Source organism: Poeciliopsis prolifica, unplaced genomic scaffold (assembly GCF_027474105.1).
Source record: "Poeciliopsis prolifica strain line A6 unplaced genomic scaffold, Auburn_PproV2 SCAFFOLD008, whole genome shotgun sequence".
Lineage (NCBI taxonomy): Eukaryota > Metazoa > Chordata > Actinopteri > Cyprinodontiformes > Poeciliidae > Poeciliopsis > Poeciliopsis prolifica.
Genome location: NW_026562383.1, coordinates 9,517,508 through 9,536,655, shown reverse-complemented (window position 1 = coordinate 9,536,655; position 19,148 = coordinate 9,517,508). Strand labels below are relative to the sequence as shown.

Genomic DNA, 19,148 nt, shown 5'->3' with positions numbered 1-19,148 from the left:
TGAATATTCATTTGACGTTTGTTTTCTGTTTATCTTTTTAGAGCGTAATTTAAACCCAAAAGCCGCCTGCCTCAAGAGGCGAGAGGAGGAGAAGGTTTCGGGGCTGGAGCACCAGCTGCAGCTGGGCGGGGGTCACCCTTCTCTAGGAGGGGATGGGCATAACCCCGTGGGTCACATGTAATACTCAGGTACGTCTGCCAAAGCTTCACTACTGTCCTTCAGTCTGAAAACAAAACGAAAAATAAAAGAGTGACTGTCGAAAAACACTTGAGTTTGCATTCTTTATTGCATATGCTGTAATCTGGATAAATCTGAGTTCCAATTTATACTGGGACCATTTCACAGCTTCTTTTGGACTCTTCCACCCTTAGCAATATTGGTTTTAAAGTTAATCTGAGCTTTAGTCAGAGGAGACTTTATGTTCAAAATGAAAAGGGAATTGTTTTCTGAAATATAATAGAAGCGTGTGGATAATTTTGGCTCGCTATTGAACTCTCAGTTATCCTATTGTGATCCTTTGAGAGAATTATGATCGCTAGTTATTGCTGTTTTTCTCTTGAATGTTAACCGTCTTCCCTCCTTTCTCTTCCAGTTCCTGTTGATTGCCCAGCCCTACGAACGAACACGTGGCCTTATCGATCATTGTCGTCCATCTCAGTGTGTGATAATCATGCAAACACCTCATTATAGGTGGCCACATTCCTGACGATGAGAACAAATACAAGAAGCACACGGGACAGAGTAAACAAATACAACTTTATTGACTTTTACGTGAAAGTACTTGGAACTGAACACACTGCTTTTGGAGACAGTGGATAATGGACAAAAAAAATGCTCTTATGATAATGTTTGGGGTTTTTTTAGGACATTGTCAAAAATTGCTTTACACATCGGGAGCAAAACTTGTTTGGATCAAAAAACACTTTTGGATCAGTTGCTCTGAGTGAAGTTGAGCTTTTTCTTGTTGAGTAGTTTTTGGCATTCCCATCAAAAAGAGGTCTTACATTCTTCACAAGTTGAGAGGGGTGATTTATACACCTGACGATTGAACAAAAATCTGTTTAATCATGTCTTTATAGTGTGCAGTGTTTGGTCATGATGGCTGAAGTACAGAAAAATGAAGACACTCTGCCTTGCAAAAGCATTCAAACCCTATGAACTTCTTCACATTTGTCACTTTGGAACCACATTGTTCACGGTGTTTTGTTCAGATTTTACCTGAGACTAAAGGAAATAGAATTTTTTTCCAAGAAATATGCAGAGGTGGGTAGAGTTGCCAAAAAATTGTTCTCGAGCACAACTTCAATATTTTTTTTTTTACTTAAGTTGAAGTAAAAAGTAGTCAACCAAATTTGGTAATTTGGTAAAAAGACTAGCTAGGTACTGAGTACTTTAATAATAATAATGTTAAATCTAATTTAAGTTGTGAAATGATTTAATAACCGTACAAAAACATGTGATGGATTTATTTTGAATAATAAAGTTTAAAAAAAAATTAAGAAAAGTCAGTATTTCAAATCTCAGTTTTCCACAACCTTACACTTTTGAAACAAATGGTTTATGATTTATTACAGCTGGTAATGCATGGACCCTTTCAATAACTTTATTCGATTTTTTGTTTTCCAATAGATAACTCACAACAGATACAGACTCATATGTTCGAGCCTTTATTTATGTTAATTAAGGTGATTTTCCACTTACAGCTAATGAAAACATGACATTTTATACTAGAATATTACATCACAGCAATAGAAACAATAACACACACTTAATAAATTTTCATAATCTGACAAACGAGCCTTATCGCAACATACTATCTAATTTATTAAATATGACTATACATGTTAGACCAGTGAAAAGTACTTCGAGTGACAATACCAACCTACATGTGGAGGCTGACTGCTTTGCTATTTTCCATTGTAAATCAGCTATTTGCACTACTAACATTGCTATTCTATGAAATCCAAAAACAATGCCCTGAAGTTTGTGATTGCTGAGTGACAAAATGGGGAACAAGTTTAAGGGGACGAAATACTTTTCCGGGACATTGTACCTGATCTGTCAGGAGAAGCTGGCTTCTTTTTCTGTTGCTGTTTCAGGCTCTTTTTCTTAACTTTATTTCAGTGGCTGAGAAGGTTGCCAGAGTCGCTGACTGTGCATTGGAACTTTGGGTGACTTTTGTTTTCTTGGCCCAGAACTGCAGAGCCCAGAGTCTTTAATCTCTTTTAAGTCGTGTACATCTGTTAAGTCACTGCCATGCAAGTGGAATGGAAAGACTGCCAGAGGGAGGCCCACCACAGACGCAAACACACACGGATGTAGGTCTAGACGTTGGACCCAAGCGTCCTTCGCCTCTTTAAAGCCAGCTGCATCATCCTGCATATATTCATAACCTACACAATGTCACTGTTACGACATGGTGAACTCATTTAAGTCTCAGAGCAGTTTGTGTTGTGATTAATAACATTTTGCTTGCAGACAATTTGCTAAGTATTGAAAGGGATCATGAGTGTTACTGCTACCTTTAAGACAATTTTCTCTTTTGCCATTGACTGACATGTTTTGGTAGCTCTTGTGTTGAGCGTTGGATGTTCTCAGCACCACCGCCCCCTTATTGAACAATTGTGAGGCCTGTTATAAGGATCTTCCTGTTGTAGAGTTCATACTATATCTTTGTTTTTGTATTTTATTTTTTACGTTGTAATATAGTTGTTTTGTTCGGAATGCTTTTTCCTTTTTTGTTTATGTTGTTTTAATGTAAGACAAGGAAGATTAGATTCCATAAACAAAGTGAGCTTTTTTTCTTTGGTGCCAGGTGCTTGGAGATGTTAGCAAAGACAAATTATCCCGCTGTGACATCACATGTTGTGATATTGGTCCATTTTTTAAGTATACACTTGTTTGAAATCACTAAACCTTGTTGGCGAGGTGTAATTTGCAAATGTTTTTATTATTATTTTTCATTTTGAACAAGAAATGACTGATTTCTTTCTTTTACACACCTCCCTCTTCCCTAACATTCAGCCTTACAATTAGCTTGTTGATTTATGTGATGCAGTGGTAGGGAAAATTCGGTTTCATTGTGATAAGAAATAGATAAATAAAAATAGATAATAGATTTATCTATCTTCAAATAGATAAATAAAAAGAAAAAAGGTGGCCTTAGCCTTTTATTTTCCTGACTTCAGGAGCTTGGATAGTGGTTACTCACCAGTGCCTCATTGCGTCCAGGTGGATGTTGTTACTTTCAAGGTTTTATAACTTGTATCTTCTTGCAATAAAAATTAATACTTTAGTAACATCTGTCACGTGAGGAATTACACAGTAGTGTGTAATGAGATGTTACCTGACTAGTAACTTGATCTACAACTTTGAAGCTGAAAATTGTATCGAAATCTCTCCTCTTTCACATTCTCATGTTGCTAAGATTTTTGCCTTAGATCTGGCCTGTGCATTGATGTTTATGTACAGCTGCAAGATGGACCCATGTCAACTTTTATCACTGGAAGCCAACACTGATAGGGAACAGTATTTGTCATATTATCACTCATCCCGCCCTGTGGACGAGCCTCGTTTACTCAAACATTTCCCAAGGGAAGAAAAAAAAAGACTTTGTTTAATTTGGAAAAAACACTTTTAAAGATTTTGTTTTGTCAGTGGCTATTTCTGCAGTAACCTTGTCTCAAAATGTACAATTGATATGTTTGTTAACAAACCCTGTCTGTCCTCAGTGAACAATGACCTGCCACAGAGTTCTGTCTTCTCATATTTGGGGACATTATCTATGTAGGCTATGTCCTCAAAGTGCCTCCAGTTTCCTATTTTTTATATATAAAGTAGATATTGAGAGCTGTTGTGTATATAACAGTGATGTAGCAATAAATGTGCCATTTTTAATAACGTCTGTTCTCTGTGTTGTTATTTAGACTTTTAAATTTTAAGAAGAAATTCATTTTTACCCAAAGGAACAGGATCTTTTTTGATTTACATAAACTTCTCTTAAAACTGTTCAATTAGGTTTTTTTTTGTCCTGACAATTAAACTGAATTGAATTCTGTAGAAAGTAGACTAAGGTGACCAGATTGCCAAAACTAAATCTGGGGACATTTCTCACTCAGTGATAAAGAAAAAACTAATTTATCTAAATAAAATGAAGAAATTGGGACAGTTATAGTTTACATATTTATTAATACATAAACATTAAAAACAATATAAATGCAGGAATATGTCTCTCCACACAGTGGTGATATTACTATTAATAATAATGATAATAAAAGTCATAGAAAACTAAAACTGGACATATGGGGGCAAATTGTATACATACTTTGTAAGCGAGCATTCATGAATAGTCGGTATGTGGAACAAAATTATCTACAATATTTAAGATTACATCTAGACATGTAAAATATTCTGAGTTGTATAAGCTGTTTTTCTACTTCTCTCTCTCCTATCCAGCTGCACCTGGTAACTCATAGTCTCATAAGAACAGTTCTTTGTGTTGGTAAAAGGGAGGACCAAGGCCAGCTGCCTGGAAGGGAAGAGATAACAAATAGTTAGTGCACCCCCACTATGGGAACAGGATGAGATGCTCAACTTATCTGAGTGGCCTTGGAGGAAGCTAGGTAAAGGACGCCTCCCCCTCAGGGCTATCTACCCTTGTTTATGTTATGTGTCCTAATTTGGTAGTGGGCATTTGAACTGACTCCCAACTTCCTGTGCACCAAGGAACTGTATATGATTTTGTGATTGTTTCAGCCTCCTCAGAACACACCTAGAGTTTGCTATGATTTTATCTGTGTTGTTCTCCACTTGCAAGTGATATTAAAAGTTTTTGTTCTTTGCACTTTGCTGTCTCTGTCTCATCTCTGGAAAATCTGCATTTCAACAAGTACCTTCTGTTTATGAACAAAAAGCCCACAGTGGTAACTGAACTTAAATCTGACAAAAGGAGTAAAAAATCTTTACTGACAAACTGATTTAGATTGTGGCTCAATTGAAATGGTGGTAGTTAAACTTGATTAGCATTTTTGCTCTGTGATCATAGAGCTGATGGACATTTTGTCTCATCTACCTTAAGGTCTCTGTGGTAAATTCCAGCCTCACTTTCTATTGATAAGCTTTCTTCCTTGGTCATCTCACATGAAGTCCACCTTGACCTTGTAGTTCACCTTTACTTTCTAAACTTGGTTGTTATTTTTTTCCACATGTGGGGCACTCTAAAGCCACTGTGTTCTGCAAGGTTACGAGTAAAGTGGAGTAGTGAGAGACAGAAGTCTTTTCTTGCTATTCAAAATTGCGACTAAAAGCTTCTTGGTGAATTTGTTATAGTCTGAAGGAACCAAATGTTTTGGTGTTTGCTAAAAAGTTGAAGATAAAGTTGTCCATTTTTGTTTAAGTGATAATTAAAATGAATTTGACGTAATTATTACTGCTTCTGTGACACGAAAAAAAAAATAGACCTCTCCTGTTGCTTGCTACATGTGGCAAACTTGCCACTCACAACATGGCTGCTTACGTATTGGTTCTAAGGGCCGGTAAAAATGATCTTTAATATTTTCATTGGTAGTCTATTTTCATTTTTATCATATGTAAATCTATAAGACGTAGTGGTAGTTACGAAAAAAAACTGACATCAGAACAAGTACACATAATATTCTACGAAGAATAAGTAGCAAATGAAAACTAACTGACACATTGTCAATGTTGTCATTTAGGATCAATAAAAAAAACTTTATTTGAATACTTAAAGTAATATATTTTGCAAGACTACTTCCACAATATATTGTTACATCCTTCCCAAACATACGCGTTCGGGAAGGATGCAACAGGAGCACTAGATTGTTTTCATTTTAGGTCACGACTTTTATTTTGTAAATAAGCGGAAGTAATTAGGGTGCGTTGTGGCGGAAGTTCTTCGCACCATTTAAAGGAGCGCGTCCTGTAGGTAGAAGGGCATATCTCATCTAAAATGATTGGCAAATTGATCGGTCAGAAGTATACGGCCATCGCCAAGTCGTGGTATGTGCTTTCATATTGCTTTTGTTGGTAAATAATTGATTAAATTTGACATATGGAGCTTGGAGTTGTGGCTTAGTAGTACCTAAAATTAGCCGTTAGCCTAGCCGAGGTCATAGCAATGGGGACATAGGTATGTTTCAGGCTATTAGCTCGATTCTGGGTCAAAAATCCGTGAAATTGAAAATATGTTACATTAAGACATTATCCTCTTTTTCTATTTCTTTTTTATTATTATTATTATTATTTTCCGATTACCATATAGCATTGGGAATATTGTAACGTATTGTAACGTTAATATGTGGTTCTCTCAAATACAGATTGGTTTTTGGCTCACTTATGTGTTTCAGTATTATTTTAAGGTGAACAAAGAGCTAACTGGCTTTATTTGTCAAATACTTAAAATAAAATCGGGGATCAAGATATTCTGGTAAATTATTTAAAAACCTTTTACATAATATTTTGCATAATATAATAGTTTTGCCTGTCTTAACTATTTATTAATTTTTAACAAGTTGAGTAAACCGGTCATAATTGTCTGGGGTCATAGTAACTGAGTTTCTACACAATCTTGACAAGTTTGGAAAGGAATTTAATTAGATTCTTTAAATAGTTTCCAGGTCTGTGTAAGTATGGAAAAAGAAAATGGAGGTGTGAAAATGTCAAATTTAATTTCACCGCATTCCTTGTTCCACTGTCTTCAGGATAAATATTTGAATAAAAAAAAATTTTTTTTGCAAGTTACTAAAAACCTGGGCCCTGTATAACTGTATCCCATCTGGAAATGAGACTGTTATTTCTAATATGTGTTTATTTACTGTGTAATTTCTGATGTAATGCTTGACTGACATGGTTCTTTATGCTTGTTTTCATCTGTTTAACGTGTATTGTCTATTGTTTTTTTTTCTTCTATTTTTTAATCCATCTAACTAAACAGACAACCAAATGCATTTTTTTAGCTTCACCTTAATATGTGGTTCTCTCAAATACAAATTGGTTTTTGGCTCACTTATGTGTTTGAGTGATTTGTTTCCACTCTCCAGGATCCCGACTATGACCTTCTGGGGAACAACTGGAGGCGTGGCCCTGGTCTACTTCACAGACTGGCGTGTGATTCTGGATTATGTTCCCTACATCAACGGCAAATTCAAGAAGGACGACTAGGGCCAGACTTGTCAGTCAAAGGTAGCAACATAGAGACACAGTGTGTATTAATTGTTTGGTTCTGTGTGATCTGCGGTATTGCTTTGACCGTCAAAGAAGACTGTTGTTTTCTGCTTGCCAGCAAAATGATGATGATGATAATTTAATTTCTTTTTGTTTGTTTCTTTTGGTGTTTCATATGTTTTCTTAAATTATATTGTGCCTAAGTCATTAAAATATGACTAAGAAAATTAGCACTTTTTTATGTATATTTTTTTATGTCTGGATCATTGTCATGGCTGCAGTTTACATTTGTAAAATACATTTAGTCTAATTTGCACTTTCATCTTGCAGTCACAATAGATGTATTGAATGCAATATTCATCAGGTTAGAATATTTCAGGTGTCATTGATCTATTTGAACACTCTTATTGATCTTTATGGCAACACGCCCTGTGTTCACAGGAAAATGCTTAGTCCTTTTTTTGTTGTAGATTCAACAGTTTATATTTAACAGTTTATTGTGTGCCATGTTTACAAAAATTAATTTTAGTTTAGAATACTTCATGTAAAAGGTGACTGAAATGTGATCTGACGGTATGAGCAGCAACAACAAAAAACAGTTTCTCCAGCAGTGTGAGCAAAGCCTTACTTACCCAGATGCTAAGGCTCAAAGAGCGATTTTATGATGATGGAAAACACGCAGTGATGAAAATGTGGCGATTGGTCATGTTTGTTAACCCCTTACATCAATACGTGGGTATAATTTTATTTTTGTTCTTACACCTCCATTCATGAAGAAGATGGAAAGTGCTTGAATCTTGAGTTGAATGAAAAAATCTCAATTTGTCATTTTCTTTTCCCAGGTCGGTTTCTGTTTCTTGCTTGTCACTGATTCTGAGATGTTCATAACAAGCATGAGCCGCTGCAGCCTGTTCATCGGACTGTCGCCCCACTGCAGAGCCCATCACAAATACCACAGTCAACACCGAACTGCTTTCATCAACTTTACGTGGAATCGTCCAGGCGTTTGACGTCTTCGTTGTTTTCTGCCAGTGTAAAACAAAAGAATGAATGAAAAAACCAATGTCATCTCTGCTGCTTCCTCTACCTGTGCAGTCTGAGGATTTTGTTTTTTCTTTAAATCATTGTGTTATATGGATCAAATTAGATGTTTGATTTTGATTTTGATTCAAAAAGAAGTAAAGTATGTATTTTAACTTGTGTTTGAGTATTTTTATGAGCATTTGCTAAGCATCTGAAAACTTCTAAAAACATGATTGAAGTGGTTTTTTACTAAATTCAATTCCTGGCAGAATTGGTTTGCATTTTAGACTGTTGACTGAATCAGATCTTTGATTGGCTTGATGGAAAAAAAAAAGTATTTTTATACTTGCTTTCAGAGACTACAAGATAAGAATCAGCTGAGCTGTATGTGAAAGACGATTATTCTAATACGGGGAGTAAAGTTGGTTGAGCTACTTTCTTTAGTCATATTTTACTGTAGAGAATGATCACAAACTTAAGTTACAGGCCAATATAAGGCCTGAAATCAACTAATATGATGTGTGTGTGGATATTTAGGTTTATAAATTAAGATCCAAATATCATTTGAAACTGTTTTAAGGTGAGCAAAAAATAGTTTCTATGTCCAAAATTGTATTTTTATTCTATTTTTGCAATATGTGTGTAGCCCTTTGTGTTCTATTATTTTTCCCAAGTGCAATAAAAGATGTTTTATTACAACTAACTTTAAAACTACAAACCTATGAAAACAGTCTATATGTAATAAATAAAATGTAAAAAGTCACCTGTAGGTGGAAGATGGTCCTGCTTTTTGACTGTAAGCGAAAACGTTTAGAGCAGAGATGCATAGTCGGAAGTCGGACTAGTTTACAGTGAAGTGTGGCGCATGCATTACAGTAGATTAATGCTGCGCGTCCAGCAGGCGGAGTGATCTGCAGGCGTTAAAAAGTCCTGACAGCAGGATTCGACAGCGAAACACTAAATTTAGGACAGGTAGATAGCGGACTTTTTCTCCCCTCTTTCTTCGCAGAATCTCCAGCCAACACTGCGATACAAAACGGGACCATGGAGAGAAAAAGGTGAGGCGTTGAACTGCGTGTTAGTTGAGTTATTCTGAACAAGACGTGCAGGCACGCGTTCGTTGAGTAGTTAAACACTTCATTAGCATGTGGACATGTCGGAGTTATGTATATTCTCTGTCACCGTCTTAAACAAATTGTTTTTTTTTAATTTTATGGGTGCGTTGAATGTATGGTTTACTGTGACTGGAGGCGGTAGGTATGTTGTGTGGGTCATTGTTGTTCCCCAGGGTGCTAGCTTGATTAGCTAGCTAAGTTTCATTGTTTACACACGCTGGAGTCGCGAGGGTGCAGGGCCCGGTGTTGCACTTCATTCAGCGACCCCCTCCTCTCTGGGACCTTATGACGCCTTCCTGCTGCCAAAGAGACACTGCAACTTTTCCTTTACACACACACACAAAATAAATTATATATATGTATATATATATATATGTGTGTGTGTGTGTGTGTTGTGTCCATATAATGAAGAATGGGAGGACAGGGAGGAATACTGCACAGGTTGACATTAGTTATTTACGGTGTGTCTACATGTGGCTAAGTTATTGTTTTTTTTTAAGTGTATTTTTCCGTCAGTCATGAACTAATCAGACGTTTCTTGGTTTTTAAATGTTATTTATAGTTGAGTAAAATTATTCAGAACAAGTTAAATTATTACTATTATTATTACTGTTATTATTAGTGACAATAGGGATAAAGGAAATACTTCTGGTTGTTGTAACTCCCTGGCTTGTCGTAACCAGTCCATCCAGTCACCTCTGTATTGAGCCACACGTGAAAGAGGAAGGATGTGAGGGGGCCTCATGTATCCAACTGACTATTTGTTGGTTAACAATAATTTTTAATTCAGTTATGGAACTCTCATTTACTGAATTTTGTAATATGGAAAAATGTTTGATGTGATGGTAGTTCTTATCCTCTAATTGACCACTTTTTGCTTTTATGCTTTGTTTTTGATGACAGTTCCACATGCCAAATTTTTATTTATTTATTTATTTTTTTGCATCTCTTAAAATGTTGATACAGAATTTATTTTCTGGAATTTAGATGTGCATTTTATTTTTAAACTTTTACACTATTAGGCAGAGTTAGTCTTTTTTTCCTAATCCACTTCTCTTGCAGCTCATAAAAACCTATGGGAACTTTTTTTTTCAGTACAATAGGCAGTGCTCCACCCTTATCAACTTGCCTATGGTCAAAATCAGCCAGTATTTTCTCAAATTCTCTGATCGTTGATAATTATTCAAAATGTCTGATTTCTTTCCGGTTCTTTTAATGCATCAAAGTGGGGGGGGGGGGAAATCCTATTTTTTTCAGTATTTCAACATACTAACTGCATGTTTGTTGTTCAGGGTTTGTTTTGAGTTTTATCAAATCAGATAGATGTTAGACATGCACTTTTATGCTTTCATAGAGATAATTGGGCAATTTCTCCCACCTCTGTAAAGAGGCCCTGGCATTCATCTCATTTATGGCCAACTTTTTGTTTTAATTGTAGACGTAAAATAAAGTTGCTGTGAATTAGACTTATGTTTAATAGTCCTTAGATATGAAACTGTAGCCAAACCTAATAGAAAGCTCAGATCTCTTAAGAAACCTGGAAATCTGTATCTGCCTGTTAGCGTCTGATTGATGCATCTCTATTCTACACAGACTTTTTACTCAACGGACCTTAATTCCAAAAATCAATAGAAATAAGACCGAAATGTGCTTGATGTTTATGTCATTCCATCTATTGGAGGTGGACGTCCACAGGCAGCTGAGTAATACAACCCTGGGGTGCAGAAAATGTGAAAAGAAACATTCTTTGCATTATAGTGTTTATAGCCAAGTGATATTGGTAAATCACCTCTTCATTTAAGTAAACCTACTTAAATGTTTCATTTCATGTTACATTCATGCACAATTAAAAAGAACACTTCATCGTATTTAATTTTTTTCCCTCTCTTTTATTTTTTCAGCCTACCCGTTAAGCGAATTCTCAACAAGCCACAGATTTTCCGCAGCGACCTTCGCACTGATGTGAACGCCGGCCAGCTGCGGGCCGGACGATCGCTGCAGACCAAAGTGCAGAGAAGCAGACACAAGAATCTCTACGATGTAAATCATCAGCTTAAGGTGAGACCAACAGCAGACTGATCAGGATATGAAGAAAACAACCTTCCAGAAACCAACATTAAATAAGTTACCAAGATCATTTTTTGTTGTCAATTTTCAACAGGGTTTTTCCCTTTTATTGAAAGGTTAAATGCTTTTGTTCATACAAAGCTTGGTAGCCCTTACATGTGCAGATTTCCATTTTATTTATATATAAATCAAGTAGCAAAAACAAGGGGTTTATTATTTAAAATTTTGAATCCTGTGTGTATATAGTTGGGCCTTCCCTGTATTGTATCATTACATTAGTCAGAGATAAGTGGTACTTTTAAAGAAGATAAAAATAAATTTACACATGTTCTAGATAATATATTACACTTACACAAAATGCTATGTAAAGAGGAATCCACATTACAAGTTCCCAGTGAATCATACTTTGAAATGCTACAGTGACACAAATATAGAAGTAAAAATAAGGAGATGAATAAACACAAGCCAAAAACGGAGCCTACCTATCATGTGAGACAGAAATTAACTTCACAGTGTATAATAAGAAACTGATCATTTTTGTAGACCTCTTTGAAACGTAATTTTACAGTGAACGTCTTCAAATCGCCACCTGTCTAAAAAACACAAACGAATTTTCAATGTAATATGGCAGGACAGATGGAGAAAAGCAAAGTCTGAGATGCACAAAAACAAACAAAAAAGACCCCAAGCGAAAATGTGTTTGAAACACTATTGCGAAGAGTGTGTTGGTTCAAGTACACAACTGCAATTTGAAAGCTGTGTGTAAAGCACTGTGCACCGAGAGAGAGAGGGAAAGAGGGCAACCTTCAGCGGCAGTTCGGACAAAAGGCATTCACAAGGTTTAGTTGCATGAGAGCCATGTTAAGTGTAATCTGGTCCTAAGGATTTCCTTAGGACCAGATTAGAGTTTTAGACTTCTATGCCAAAGTTGTAAAAAAGAAACATTGTGAACGAAGCAAAGAGAAATCCATCCTTTCTTGTTGTGGCTACTGTCTGCTTTCGTTGCTGCTAGAAAGTCGTTCCAAAAGTCTTGCGGAACTAATCAGATCTTCATCCTTGTAGTGTTCTGTCTCATGTAATCTTCCATTAAATGCAGAAAAGCAGCGCTAAGCTTGTAAAGAACATTTATTTCTGTTGATAGCCTGCAGAAACACATTATTGTTCAACTTTCTAGCCTCTCCGATAACAATATGCCAAATATTTCAGCCAAATATTTCCCAATTTTCACTCGTCAGTTCAGAGTCGCTGGCATTTTTGCACAAAATTGAGTCACTTTGACTGACTTCCCTGGACAGTCCAGGCTGCTTTTTACCAGTTTTGAGCAGATTGCTCTGTGGGATATCTTTTGATTCCTGAGGGAAATTATTTTAATGTGTTTTTATCTGCTGCATTAGCTTTCCTTGGAAATCCATCTTCAAGGCTTCCAGCTTCTTTGTGATTGTGAAGTTTGAATAACGCATCTTGAGATTTTGGTCTGCTTTAAAATCTTCTGTCTGTGAGAGCAATGCCACCAAATTGAATGCACCTGGGACCTTGTAACACTACCGAGTCGCATGACATTAGAAAAAATGGCTAATTGGACACAATTTGGACAATTTCACTTTGTTGCATACTCACTTTTGTTGCCAGCTGATTAAACATTATTGTTCTTTGTGTCCAGTTATTGTAAGAGGACAACAAATTTACACAGTAATACAAGCTGCATGGTGACTGCTTTACATTTTATCAAAGTGTAGTAGCCTCCATGTTGTCCAATGAAAATGTATAATAATAAAACATTTACAAAAATGGGCTTTTCTCACTTTTCTGAGATACTGCGACTACCTTGAGTTTGATCTCAAGGTATCTGAATGAGGAAGAGTTTTGTTTTCTCTTCCTCATTCAGTTGTCAGCTTTTGCTGCCTCAAAAAGTGTGTATTATTGATGATCTTTAGCACCTGTTTGGTGTAATCAATGATCATTCACTTGGTGATAAACCTACATGATTTTATGCAACTGCAACTATGGGAACTAAAGGCGAATTAAAAGTGTAATAACTCCAAATATGTAGATTTTTCTTACCTTCGTTTTCTTGCTTTTCATAACATTGAGAGGTTTTTTTTGTAATGCTTATAAAACAACCTCTTTAGGTTTTAATCAACTTCACCACAATTAAATTGCTAATGACAATGCAAACAATGGAACAGTGATTCTACCAAACACAAATGCACTTTTTAAGCTGTTGTTTTTGTTTTAATTCTGTCGTCTCTTCTGCAGGTCAAGCCTGATTTAAACACAACACTCCCAGTTCGACAGACTGCTTCCATCTTCAAACAACCAGTGACTAAGATAACTAATCATCCCAACAACAAGGTGAAAACAGACCCTCAGAAGGCGGTGGACCAACCAAAGCAAGTGAGTTGGAGGATGAAGGAAAAAGTCAGGGCGTTGTTTTTATCTTGCCCTGAATAAGGAGCATGTTGGCCTCCAGCTAAAAGTCTAACATCTGTCTCTCTGGTCAGCTGTTCTGGGAGCGGAAGCTGAGCGGGTTAAATGCATTCGACATAGCAGAAGAGCTGGTGAAAACTATGGACCTTCCCAAAGGCTTGCAGGGTGAGGACAGGACTACCAAGATGCGAAGAAGCTCGAGTTCAAAATTAGCATTTTCTGTTGCTTGATTTGACTCATTCTTTTTTCTTTTTTTTTTTTTCCCCTCAGGCGTCGGGCCGGTGTGTTCTGATAAAACGCTCCTGTCTGCCATTGCCAGTGCGCTGCACACCAGCCCAGCGCCCATCACTGGCCAGCTCACAGCGGCGGTGGAGAAAAACCCGGGAGTCTGGCTGAACACAACCCAGCCTCTCTGCAAGGCCTTTGTGGTGACTGATGATGACATCAGGTAGGATCAATTAAAGCTAAAAGTATAGAGCATTTGTGTGAAGCCATTGTTTCTGGCTTCCTTTATAGAAAATGATTCCATCAAATGAACAACTGGCTCTTTTTTAAAGAGATTATTCAGAGTGTCAAAGGTGACTCTTGTGATTGATTGTATTTGTGCTTCCAAGGGTTGTCTGTTTACTCTGGGGTCAGAGGGTGAAAACTGTCACAACTTCTAACTAATTTATTATTACAAGATATGTGTAAAATTAGAACTTCCTATTAAATATTGAGCTCTGTCAAAAAAAAAAAAAGTGTCCTCATATGAATGGCTAATTTCTTGGGGGAAATAAAGTGACTTAATTGCAGGTTTAAACTGAATTTCTCTGTTTTTACTCCTGAAATAAAAGTGATCGATAGAAGGATGTTTTCTAACTAGGGTTGCCATGGTGATCGCATTTCTAACTGAAAATTGATATTAAAACAATACACTTAAATATAATCAACCTCGGCAACATTTTTAAAGGCATTCTTTTTAATAAAAATAACGTAAAAAATCAGTTATACCGATGATGTTTTTCTTGTTTTAACCGGAATAAAAGCTGTTGAGTGTTTTATTTCCTAATAGAAAACCATTAGGAAATAAAAATCCTTATGGTCTTCTATAGCAAAACTTTAGAGTGGATAACACTTAGATGAGATGTTAATATCTTTTATGATTTTTTAAAAAAATTGGATTTAGTTGTGCAATTAATTAAAAAATGTATATTTTTACTGCTTGCACAAAGATTATGTTCATCCAAATGTTTTCAGCTGAATAGTTTCTGTTTCCAGTCATCTTTGCTTCTTTTTCGCCGTGGTTCTCTTCTGGGTAGGTTGCTGTGTGTTTGTGGTCTGACTAGTTTCTGCTTATGTTATTCACTTCAATCTAGATTCAACTTTCATTAGCTTTTTTCCCATTTTATCATAATTATCATAATTGGCCTCAATAACCCCTTAACTGCTTCTGGTGTTTGGCTCCACCACTATTGCAGCTCAGTCATATTGGATGATGAGTCCATGTACAGATGTTTTCAAGTCTTGCCATAGATTGTGGAGTATTTTTTTGGCCCGAACTTTGACTGGACCACAAATATGCTTTGATCTAAATCATCGCATTGTAGCTCCAGCTTGTTATCCTGCTGGAAGATAAGCTGCCAGTCTTCAGCCTTTTGCAGTCTCTAGAAGATTTTCTTCAACCATTTAGCTTCATCCATCCTCCTATCAACGCTCATCAGTTGCCTTGACCCTGCTGAATCAATCAACCCCACAGCTTGATGCTGTCGGCACCATGTTTCTCTGCAGTGATGATGTGTTCAGAGGCATGCGCAGAGTTGGTTTCTGCCAATCAATTCTAGTATGTCTACAGGTTTGATTTTTGTCTCATTTTTCCAGATCACCCTGGTAAGCATGTTTGCTATGCCTCCTACATGTTTTGTAGCAAACTGGAAATATGACTATTCTGGCTTTTGTTTTTGTTTTGTTTTTATATATATTTTGAGAACCATATTTCATTTTCTTTCGACTCACAATTATGTGATACTTTATGTTGATCTTTTGCATAAAATCCCACTAAAAACATTGAAGTTTGGAGTGACATCTTGGCAAAATATGAAAAGGCTCAACTTGAGGACTCTACTCAAACTCAGGAGTTTGAGTAGAGTTTGAGAAGAACTTGATGCCTTGCCTCTGAGTGATGATGGCACATTATTAGACTAAATGGAATTTGTCTTCAATAATATGGATGCTTCTCTGGTCTATTGTGGTGAAGAAGGAGCTAAAAATACAATAAAAACTCTTAAATTTACAAGTCTACATTGCGAATCCGGTCAAGCAACTTTCATAATGACCAAAATTAATCGTGCGTTAAAAACTAATGCACGGATTTTTATGTAAACCTCGTCTGCACTGTGGAGTGAAGTTATTTCTCTGTTTCAGCTGTGGGTTTAGTCTCCCGTTTCTTAGGAAAGTTGTCTCTGAAAACAGCTCCACTCTCCTCTCCTGTCCAGCTCTCCTCCCAATCGGCTCAGCGCAGAGCAGCTGTGAGCCTCACTCACAGCTGAGAGGCAGAGAAACGGGAAGAACCCCCGAATTATTTAGCTGTTGTAAACAAACCATAGTAAATCATCATTTTAAATGCAGCTGTTCGCTTCTGAGGCAACTCCAAGGATTTTTGTTTTTAACCAGCTCATCTTAGTAAATTTTCCTCAGGATTTTATGGATCCATTTCCTCCGTAAGAGCTTTTTGATGTGTTTAGGGTTTTCCATCAAACAATTGGAGGAACTGCCCAAAAATAAGCCTTATTAACAGCTCTTTATGGGATGACTTCTTGTTCTGCATTACACTCTGTGATGCTGCAGTTTATGCATTGCTCTTTATTTCCTTTTTATAATCCCATTTAAAATCTGCTGCCTTTAATTGTCTTTCATGACAGGAGGAAAATTAACTGTACTGCTGCACAGTTATCTTGTACAATAGTACATGTATGAGTTCTTCTGACAAATTCTTTAGAGAAAGTACCTTTTATAGAGTTTTCTGTAAAATAATCTTTATAATTTTCATTTCTCGTATTGTTGCAATTATAAAAAAAAAACATAAATTTACATAAAACAAGTAAATCCATTTCAATGCATATAAGAACATTCATATTTTATTATTTTTATAAGAATACTGTAAGCATTCTGCTAAGGTACATTAAAAGACATTTTTAAATGCCGTTATTTTTGATTAATCGCAAGATTACTATGGAGAATGTGCGACTAATCATGATTAATCAGTCAATAGACCTTTCATATACAGACGGATGTTTTGTGGTGGATTGAAAGTATTTACAGTTTTCCAGTCTCTGACAGTTATGAGGTGGGGGAGTGTAACTTTAGAGCCACAACATGTCATCTTTGGCATTGTGTGTGTTTTTGTGTGCAGGAGGCAGGAGGACCTGGTGCAGAATGTGAGGAGACGACTTGAAGAGGCCCTGATGGCCGACTCTCTTGCTCACATAGAGGACGTTGCCGCAGACGCAGCAGACGACAAAGTGGAGAAGAAGACCGAGCCGCTGGAGAATGAGGAGTTATAGCCGAGGTAGACGTAAACGCAGCATGAGAGCTGTTTGATTCATATAGTTTACAGAAACATAAACCGCATTACCTTCCTGAATGAGTGACATTTCTTTCTCGTCTCTTTTCAGGTTTGCTGATGGACTCCATTTTGTTTTGAATGCAGAAAAAAAAAAAGATCTTTAAATTTTTCCGAACCCAAACAAAGACTGTCATCTTTATTGTTTTATATTTTTTTACACTTGGTAGTGTAATCCTAAAAGGGTGCTTTTTATTTTAATTTTTTTTGTTTTACCTCTACTAATGTAAGGCAGCTGTGGAAGGTGCTCAATACAATGCAGTGTTACATTTAGTTTCCAGCTGTTTAACCTCAGTGTTGAAGTTACAAACCTCACATATGTGAATTTGCGTGTTTTTATAATGTTGATGTGGGTTCTGCAAAGGCTGTATATTTTTAACTGTTCTCCCAGATTGCTTTGCTTTATATTTTACTGATACTGTTGGTGGTTTGTTATACGGTGTGTTTCTGAAAGCATAGAAGAGCTGCAGTATTTTTTATACAAAAACAGCACTCCTGTGGCTGTCAGTAAAAGACTGTCTTCAAGTTTTATGGTTGGTTTTGTTCCTGATACTAAGCCTGAGTCATTATATTTGCATTGTTTGCGTCCTTTTGCCAACAACATTAAAGTTTAGAGAGTACTGTTAAAGATTTGGAAAGACAAGTGAAATTGTACAACACTGATGTACTGTACATCCTTATACTAAATTTGTTTGTGAAATAAATGCAGCTTCTTTATAACTCATGAGTTTGTTTCACAGACAACGCAGTGCAAAAATATTTATAAACTTTAAGATTTTTCCTTTTATTTATTAATTTTTTTTGCGTTTGGTCACATTGCAACCACAGGCTTATGATTTTTATCCACTCCTCTGTAAAGGCCAGATTTGTCTAATATCTAATCACATCAGCTGTGGCTCTCTGCAGCTCCTCCAGAGTCACTATGGGCTTCCAAGTTATTTCTTTGATTAAATTCAACACAAAGTTATACAAAAAGTAATATTTAATTAATGCTTTTTGCTTTCCTTTCAGATTTTCATAGGTTCAGGTGTCAAGGGATGTGAATACTTCCACAAGGCACTGAAATTATTTTTAAGTATCAGAATAATGATAATATATATATATATATATATATATATATATATATATATATATAGTGTTTTGACCAATAATTGATCAGAAATCCTCAATCTGTGCCTTCTCTATAAACTATAACTGGGAAGGTAATTGTTGATGTGTTGAAATGTTGCATTTAATGTGTTTTTGCAGCAAGCCCCCATACAGCACTTAACAAATTATGAAATAACATGTAACAATCGAAGAGAAGCGGCTGAAAGTAGCTGTTTTCAACAACACCTTTACTGTATGAGATTTAAGACCTTTTACCCAGAACCCCCTCTCCTTCCTGTTTCACCTTAAGTGAGGTCATCAACAAAAAACAAAAAAAAAAGGTGAGATTGAGTTCCTTTATATCAGAGGAACGCCCTCTGCTGCTGGTGCATCCTTTATTACATTTAGCTCAAGTGTTTTATCAAAATTGCTATTTTTGATTAATTGTTAAAAGTGCTGAAATACCCGAATCGTAGAATAAATTTATGAGTCGTGTGATTTCAACGCATACATGGGCTTTTATTGAAGACATGTATTTTTTTAAATGTATGTCGCACAACATAAATTGTCTCCTCGGTGTGTTTTAAGGTCAGTAATCAGACCTTGCCAAGTTATGGCATCTTGTTATAAAATCAGCTATGAAG

At 36.2% G+C, this 19,148-nt stretch overlaps 3 protein-coding genes across 10 annotated transcripts in view; all 3 read left to right on the top strand.

Annotated features, from left to right (window-relative positions):
- tcf3a (transcription factor 3a) overlaps positions 1 to 3,900 on the top strand; it is a 28,611-nt gene extending 24,711 nt beyond the window's left edge. For 7 of the 8 annotated variants that reach the window (XM_055033059.1, XM_055033056.1, XM_055033060.1 and 4 more), the window contains 2 exons: positions 42 to 188; positions 593 to 3,900. In XM_055033059.1, coding sequence (XP_054889034.1) covers positions 42 to 181 — 140 coding nt within the window. In that variant the 3' untranslated portion in view covers positions 182 to 188; positions 593 to 3,900. Of the gene's footprint in view, positions 1 to 41; positions 189 to 592 lie in introns of those variants that run through there. The other variant, XM_055033063.1, reaches the window with a different exon arrangement.
- A 1,995-nt stretch (positions 3,901 to 5,895) lies between these two features.
- Positions 5,896 to 8,378, top strand: LOC129362175 (cytochrome b-c1 complex subunit 10). The gene is made up of 3 exons (XM_055033571.1): positions 5,896 to 6,018; positions 7,059 to 7,200; positions 8,025 to 8,378. The coding sequence occupies exons 1-2, from the start codon at positions 5,969 to 5,971 to the stop codon at positions 7,177 to 7,179; spliced, it is 171 nt and encodes a 56-aa protein (XP_054889546.1). The 5' UTR covers positions 5,896 to 5,968; the 3' UTR covers positions 7,180 to 7,200; positions 8,025 to 8,378.
- Positions 8,379 to 9,101: 723 nt separating this feature from the next.
- Positions 9,102 to 18,135, top strand: mbd3a (methyl-CpG binding domain protein 3a). The gene is made up of 7 exons (XM_055033570.1): positions 9,102 to 9,263; positions 11,222 to 11,378; positions 13,644 to 13,781; positions 13,889 to 13,979; positions 14,085 to 14,262; positions 17,206 to 17,361; positions 17,468 to 18,135. The coding sequence occupies exons 1-6, from the start codon at positions 9,250 to 9,252 to the stop codon at positions 17,354 to 17,356; spliced, it is 729 nt and encodes a 242-aa protein (XP_054889545.1). The 5' UTR covers positions 9,102 to 9,249; the 3' UTR covers positions 17,357 to 17,361; positions 17,468 to 18,135.
- The last annotated feature ends 1,013 nt before the right edge of the window (positions 18,136 to 19,148 follow it).